General features: G+C 34.8%; 1 protein-coding gene across 2 annotated transcripts in view; it reads left to right on the forward strand.

Moving 5' to 3' along the window:
* The window catches only part of ikzf1 (IKAROS family zinc finger 1 (Ikaros)), a 67876-nt gene extending 61593 nt beyond the window's left edge, over positions 1-6283 (forward strand). For both annotated transcript variants that reach the window (XM_069195024.1, XM_015357306.2), the window contains exon 8: positions 2415-6283. In XM_069195024.1, the coding sequence (XP_069051125.1) occupies positions 2415-3139 (725 nt within the window). In that variant the 3' untranslated portion in view covers positions 3140-6283. The remainder of the gene's footprint in view (positions 1-2414) is intronic.
* Positions 6284-7645: the final 1362 nt, after the last annotated feature.

The following is a 7645-nucleotide window of genomic DNA, read 5'->3' on the forward strand; positions in this document are numbered from 1 at the left end:
CATTCATATATTTCAGTGCAAAACATCGATGTTTGAAGGCCACCCTCTTTTCTCTCCTATGATTTTACCATTTGCATTGATTTCTAGTTGCTTAAATTGTATTGCCGGAAATTAAAAATGAGTTAATGGATAAATGCCATTAACTACATTAACTACTTTGTATAAGGTAATAATTAGTTCATGTCTAAGTACTTTAGCAAATGATTGTGTTATTAGTATCTATTTATAAATAATATCTGCTTTTTAGAAAATAATTGGTGTGCCAGTATTTGAAATCATATGTGTGAATAGAAATACATGGGCTGCTCAAAAATGAGCATAATAATTTCTCAACTTTATTTCTCATTACCATCATCTTTCATCTCACTGCACCTAGTGTATTTGTCCTTCTGTGTATCTGTACCCATTTAACAGAACTCTTCAGGCTGCCCCATTAACCACTTGATAATAGCTGATGGCAAGGAATCATCATCTTGAAACCACATTTCTTGCAGTGCAGACCTGTTATCAGAACTGTCTGGGCTGTAGTGTGGATGATTCAACTGCTAAAAACCCATATTTGCAAAGTACATCCCCATGCATTTTTGGACTTGTAAATTGGTGCATTTCCTGGCAGATTGTATGGATGCCTTACATAGTCAGGTCAGCTTCATAATATTGTAAGTTCATGTGGCATGTATTTGATCTGCAGTGCCGCTTTTAATTCTCAGGTGCTGGCCATAATATTGCCTGCTGAGACCACAGTTTGGAAATTCCTTAGGGATGGAAATGAGATGAAAGCCAAGGGCTTAAAGTCCAGTCTTGGCCATGTACCATCATCACCAGTTACCAGACATGACACAAATTTTACTATCAGTGTTGATGAGCTCCAGCAACTCCATACTGTACTATTTTTTTCTGGTGGTGATCCTCTATGATGATATTTCAGGACAGACATTAGAAAGAAACTTTTAGTTTTATAATTACTTCAATTTCCAAAAGAAGTTCCAAATTCTTTTGGAAGTTCTGCACTCATGTATGAACAGTAGATTATCAGACTATACACATTATTCATCTTTTCATTGCTCAGCAGAGTTTACTTCTTGATTTGTCACTTTCATAGCTCAGACCTGGGCCTATATTAATTTAATTGTTTGCCATGTTAAAACTCTTTCACTCACATACTCACATCACTGTGGAGTAATGCTTCCTATTTCAGAGTAATAATGTTTCCATGAATGTATTTTGTAGGGCTACATTTCTTGTACAAAACTTTGATGGTTGCAAATTTCTCAAAAGATCCAAATGATAACAGGAAAAGGATAGAAAAGTAATAATTATCCACTGATAATGAACAAATCACCAGATTAGGCTTGAATTTAAAGTATAGAGTATATCCAGATTTAAACAAATTATATGCACAACAGATGCTTTAGCAGTACTATATGTGAGCTACAAACCTGTTTCAGTGCCCTTTGTAAGAGGATCTTTTTGTAAAGCATCACAGAAAGGCAAGGCAAACTCTCAGTATCCAGAGATATCTACTTCACATTTGCACATTTTACTAGTGCAGAGAATTAGTACTAAGATCAGCATTTAACGTATCACACTTTCCAGTTCAGTCTGAATGTAAAAGGAAACCTGTTCTCTAGACAGTTAGGGAAGGGAAGTCTGTCTTTTAGTTTGTTTGCCTCGCTCGCCACAGTGACCTCTGCTGTGCAGATGCCCATGTGAGGCCTGATGGAAGCTATTTGGTCGAACTCCTTGCATGATAGCTCAGCAACATCCGCTTATTTTGTTTATTTAGTGAAAAGAGGATCTGTCTAGGTGATGAAGAAACTCATTAGTTGTAAGCCTGCTTGCCCATTTGTGGGTAACAGCAGTGAAGAGGACTTCAGAATATACAAAACAAAGGGAAAAACCTACAAAGACTGTTCCTAAATTCAAGAATTTTCCCCTGCTGTTCTTTTATTCTTTTCCCCCTTTTGTAACTGTTTTTGTTTGTTCACTGATGAAGTTTCATTAGATGAACTATAAGTAAACATAAAAGATAGGTTGAATTTTCATAATATTGTAAATATCAGTATTTGTAATGACATTTAAACATAATAGACATAAGCAATACAATGTAATGTACACTACAGTGCATGTGAACTGTAATAATGCTCTGAATAATACTTGGTTAACACAGAGGAAACAAAAATATTGATGTACTACAATGGGAATAACATTTATGACAGATATAGCTATTTTGTTACTTTTATTGTTACAAAAAGTTTTTTATTACTTGGAAATGTCAGGACAAGTAGATGTCTATTTCTTTATCAAATAAGAGAATTTTAAGCAAAAAAAATAGTTTACTTAAATGTAACACCATAACGAGTACTGAAATCTCAGGGAAGCACTTCTTAACCTTTAGCCTCTCTTTTGCTCAGGAGAGAAGAGACTGTCAGACCTCTCCTTTGATGGAAACTCCAACAGCTTTGAGAAGGAGAGCGAAATGATGCAGCCACATGTAATGGACCAAGCCATCAATAGTGCCATCAGTTACCTGGGGGCTGAGTCCCTGCGCCCACTGGTGCAGACTCCTCCCTCCTCATCTGATGTAGTCATGAGCCCCATATATTCCCTACACAAGCCTCTCAGCGACTCGCATGGCCGCAACAATGGCCACAGCATATCGGCACAGGACAGCGCTGCTGAGAACCTGCTGCTCCTCTCTAAGGCCAAGTCTGCTTCCACGGAGAGGGATGCATCTCCTAGCAACAGCTGCCACGATTCTACTGACACCGAGAGCAACAATGAGGAGCGGGCTGGGGGAGGGAGCGGCCTCATCTACCTGACCAACCACATTGCACCACAAGCCCGCAATGGGGGGATCACTTCGGTCAAGGAGGAGCAGCGGCAGTACGATGCCATGCGGGTAGCAGGAGTGGAGCTGCCGTCTGACGGCTTCAAGGTCATCACCACCGATGGGGAGCAGGTGAAGGTGTATCGCTGTGAACCCTGTCGCGTGCTCTTCCTTGACCACGTCATGTACACAATCCACATGGGCTGCCATGGATTCCGTGACCCGTTTGAGTGCAACCTGTGTGGCTTCCGTAGCCAGGACAAATATGAGTTCTCTTCCCACATAACCAGAGGGGAGCACCGCTACTAAGCTGCCTTTAATCACATCCTGAGGGACTTACAGTTGTACACAGTTAAGTAGTTTCAGAACTGCATGCGTAGGTTTTCAAAGAGCACATTTATTTGAAAGAATTGTATTTTCTGTCATTTAGAAAGAAATTGAATGCCATTAACTTATGTTGTAAGCACCAGTTATGAAAACTTCTTTTTGTTTGTTTGTTGGCTTTTTTATCATGAAATAGGAATAGATTTATACTAAATAAACTAAGTTTTTTTTCTCACATGTACTTGTGTTAGCCCCATAACATGTAAAAGCAGATATTTTATCATTATAATGCCCATGTAAGTGGCCATTCAGAAAATATTCTCAAGTAAAATAGCTTAATTTTCAAATAGCTACCCTATGAAAATATTGATGCTTAAATGACTTTGTGCATATCCATTTCTACATTGTGTGTCATTTTTTTAAAGTTATTTTGTTCCAGTTAGAGATTTTGAAGGAATTTTGCTTTTGTCTGCTTTGTCTGCTTTGAATTATTGTCGGTGCTTTGAATTATTGTCGGTGAATTATTGAAGTTCACTGTCAGTGTAGGCCACAAAAATGAATACTGATATTTCTAGGTTATCACATGCCAAATTATAGATTAATACAGAGACGCTTACTTTTTCATAAATCCAGTGAACTAAAACAGTGTCTTTTGCAAAAATGACATGAGATATTAACTGGGAAAAGTGATATGTTAGCGTTAAGCAACTTTTTTCCTATAGGATAGATTTTGACATTTACATACAGCATACTGTAGGTTTAATTCTTATGCTCCTCTTGTCTTCCGTATTTTACATTCTTACCCAAATTTTTTCATGATGATACAATATTCTTAAGGCAAAGAATGGAGGTGGTACTGTATATGATTGATGTAGCATAAAAAAATTAAATACAATATTTTATAATATTCTAGGGTAAATTATAGTTTGTATAGTTTAAATTGTGGATTTGTTTGGATTTTTTTTTGTTGTACACAATTTTTGTCCTATTCAATCAAGGGACAGAAATGCTCTTTGCAATAAGAAAAAAAATATTTTAAAGACACAACTTTGAAAGGCATGGAGTATAAAATCAAATCTGATGTTAGAATTAATTGGAAAAAAAACAATGCTTTTAAAATGCATGCTTGCTTGCATTGTGGCACTGCTGCTCATAACACCATCCACAGACAAGATTGATTTTATTGTTAGAAACTGGCTTGTCCTGCTTTTATTCCCAAGTAAATTATAGCAGACATGTCAGCAAAGTATTTTTTTTTATATGAAGAGATGTGTCATGATGACAGCCAGATTTTTAGGTACAGATATAGGAAAAACTATATTAGCCAATAAAAGATTGAAATCCTTAATAAAAGATGGAACGTTTTTGTAAGTCAGTCTCTATGCTTTTATATTATTCTTTGTACATTGGAGATGTTTTACATTAAAACACATAACCTGTTCTAAAGTGAAGATGAAGATTCAAGCTATGGAAATGCTCTTTTTATGCATTTGTCACATTAACAATAACTTAATGCAGTATAAAAATGCCATGTAGAGGGTTCTTTGTAGACACTAAAAATAAGAATTAGATGGCAACAAACAAAAATGAAAAGTCAAATTTACTGGTCAGATGAACAAGAATAAAGATTTAGTTAGCTATTAAATTGTGTCTCTTATATAAAAACATTTTTATACCAGACTACTAATAGTGACTGTAAATTAGCCTGTATTGTTAGCAGTATTCTAGGCAAAATATAATGTATTTCAAATTAATTTACTAGCTGCTGATTTCTGTGGACATATGTTCAAGAGAGTGGCTGGGATAGTGGAGGAGGGTTTTCAACAGAAATCCTTATGCAACAGTTCTTATTTTTTAAAAAATGTTATTTTTACAGAAAACTTATATTTCATAATCTATTACATGCCTGTATTTGCTAGATTAATTTTTTAAAGAACCACCTAAAGATGTAAAAAATGTGTATTAGATTAAATCAGAGAAATGGAGTACAAAGAAGATCACGCAGGATTTAAGATATTCAAAATAAAGGGCCATTTTAGTTCATTCTAGAGAAATAAAATGCGAGATGACTAACGAGTGTTTCTTTCTTAGTCTCTATTTTTTTTTAAATCTGAAGTGGAATGTTTCTGATTGTCATTGCCTCGCTTTTCAATAATATTTTAATATAAACCCTACTGAGGCCATAACTTCCCTTTCAGATTTAAAATACATGTAACTGTGCCCCCACTTTCTATGTGACATTTTCAATTCCAGGTTCCTTGTTATTTGCAGACCTTCTGATCAGATAAATGAACACAGAGATACACAAAGCATGGGCACAGCATAAAATAAAATCATTTGTGGTTTTTAGTTCTAAAATACATTCACAAATATAGATGTGGAAAATGAGGGATGGTTTTCTTTTACAAATGACCTGTATTCGAAACAGGCTGCAGATACTGTACATCTAAAATTTAGTCACATCACTTGCACGATATAAGACAAGGCTGGCATAAATTTTGCATTAGCACTGTAGGTCAGCATTGTTGAGTTGATTATTAGGATTTCAACAGGGACTCTAGAGACACATCCATCCTCCCATGTACTTAGGAATGAAAGTACCAATTAAATCAAATAAGTTAGGGGCAATCTATGTGAGACCTCCTTTAAAGCAGAGTGAACATTAAGGTAAAGTTAATTTATAAACAAATGTTATATACCCAGTAAAATATAATACTCTATGTTAATATTATAATGTTGCAAAGGGCAAAAAGACACCCAAGATGTTTTATCAAACATTTTATTATTATTTATGCTTATTAGACAACTAGGTATTTTTGGATACGTGTTTTATTTATTGTTATGAACTTCATCCTTGCATATTCCTTTTTTAAATATGTTATACTGTATTTTTGCTATGGTGTGTGCATTCCTTTAGCTATGACCTCAAATTAAGTGAGTATGAAGCAAATGAAATAGGTGAATGTGTGAAACTTAGTGAAATAGCAGAAGAAAGTTTTGGGATTATTTTATTACTTTACACTGGAGAGTTCTTTTCCTGTTTGAACAGATGGGTTGTATATTTGAATTGTTTTTTTGGACTGAATATAATTTGCTTCCACACTGTCTAATAAAAGATTTTTTATATAAGTCAGATTATTGTTTTCCTTAAGTTAAACCAAAACATAAACACTTTCACAAATAGCATTTGCAATTGTTAAAAAAATCTGATACTAACTTCAGTCATACAGTGGTATGTTGTTATTGTTGTTGTTGTTGTTGTTATCATATATCTTTTATATCTTTAGAAATATTTGCCACCCCTACCCCTACTAAAATGTTCAGTGTCCTTAAATTAGATGAGGTTGTGCTTATTTTGTTTTCTGTTCTCATGTTAAAAACAACCTTGAAGCTTGTGATGTTTTAAAGATTACCCTCTAGAAAGTACATAAAGCTGGTTAATTTATCCTCAACTTTCAATGTGGGAAAAAAAGAACAACAGACATTTGCTTAAACCTTGTACACTCTCATTTCTGTGATAGATTCCATGTGCTCCATTCACCTGAAGAATGTAGTCTTTTTCACTTGAGATTGGCTTGGTGAACATGCATTTCTTTTGTTCAGTTAACTGTTTTGCTATGCATTAAGGGGGGCAAGATAGGAAAGACAACTGTAGGGACACAGAAGGCAAATGGATGACCTACAACACAATTGTAGAAGATGTCATTCAGCATATAGTATGTGAATGCCAACCATTATATTGCAGTAGAGATCCAAAGTTTCAACGTTTTTCAAGGAAAATGTTTACAAAGAATCTTTGCTTCTAGTGAACTTTCTATTGCTTCTTTTTCATTCTTCTTATGATTATAGATAGGCTGGCTCTCTAGAGGTTCTGTTACCATCTTGAGATGCATAATTAGCGTTCCCAGCCTAAATATGAATTGCCATAGCTTCTTTCTGCCAAAAGACAAATAAGGCCAGTCAATCAATCACACCATCACCCCCTATACTGACAACGGATGAGGCCTGTCAAAAACAAAATGATTGATAGCAATATTCCTTGTCAGAAATAAATGGGAAGTAAATTATATAAAGGTGTTTTTACTTTCTAGGTGTTGTGGACTTTTTGAAATTGAATTAACCCATTGTGGCAATTTCTGTGATACACTGTATGAAATAAGAAAACTGTTGTTACACAATCTCTCTTAAAAAAGCAAAAAATAGCCATTGGAAGATATCGGCACATTAGAATACTTTTGTTAGTTACCATACCTTCTTTGTACTCATGGGATTTTTTATTGCTAATTTAAAATATATCTTTAATATGGTTCATGAAAATTAGGAGTCAAAGGTGGTTTGCATATATTGTTACAGCAATAACATTTTAGAAACCATGTTTTGTAAACTTCTTGGATTTAAAAAAAAATAGACACCAAGACCCCAGCCTCCCACCCACCACAATCAACCACTAAAAGTACAGTCTGTTGTTCTCTATACATCGATAGTTGAAAC

This window comes from Lepisosteus oculatus, chromosome 10 (genome assembly GCF_040954835.1).
Source record: "Lepisosteus oculatus isolate fLepOcu1 chromosome 10, fLepOcu1.hap2, whole genome shotgun sequence".
In the NCBI taxonomy this organism is placed as follows: Eukaryota; Metazoa; Chordata; class Actinopteri; order Semionotiformes; family Lepisosteidae; genus Lepisosteus; species Lepisosteus oculatus.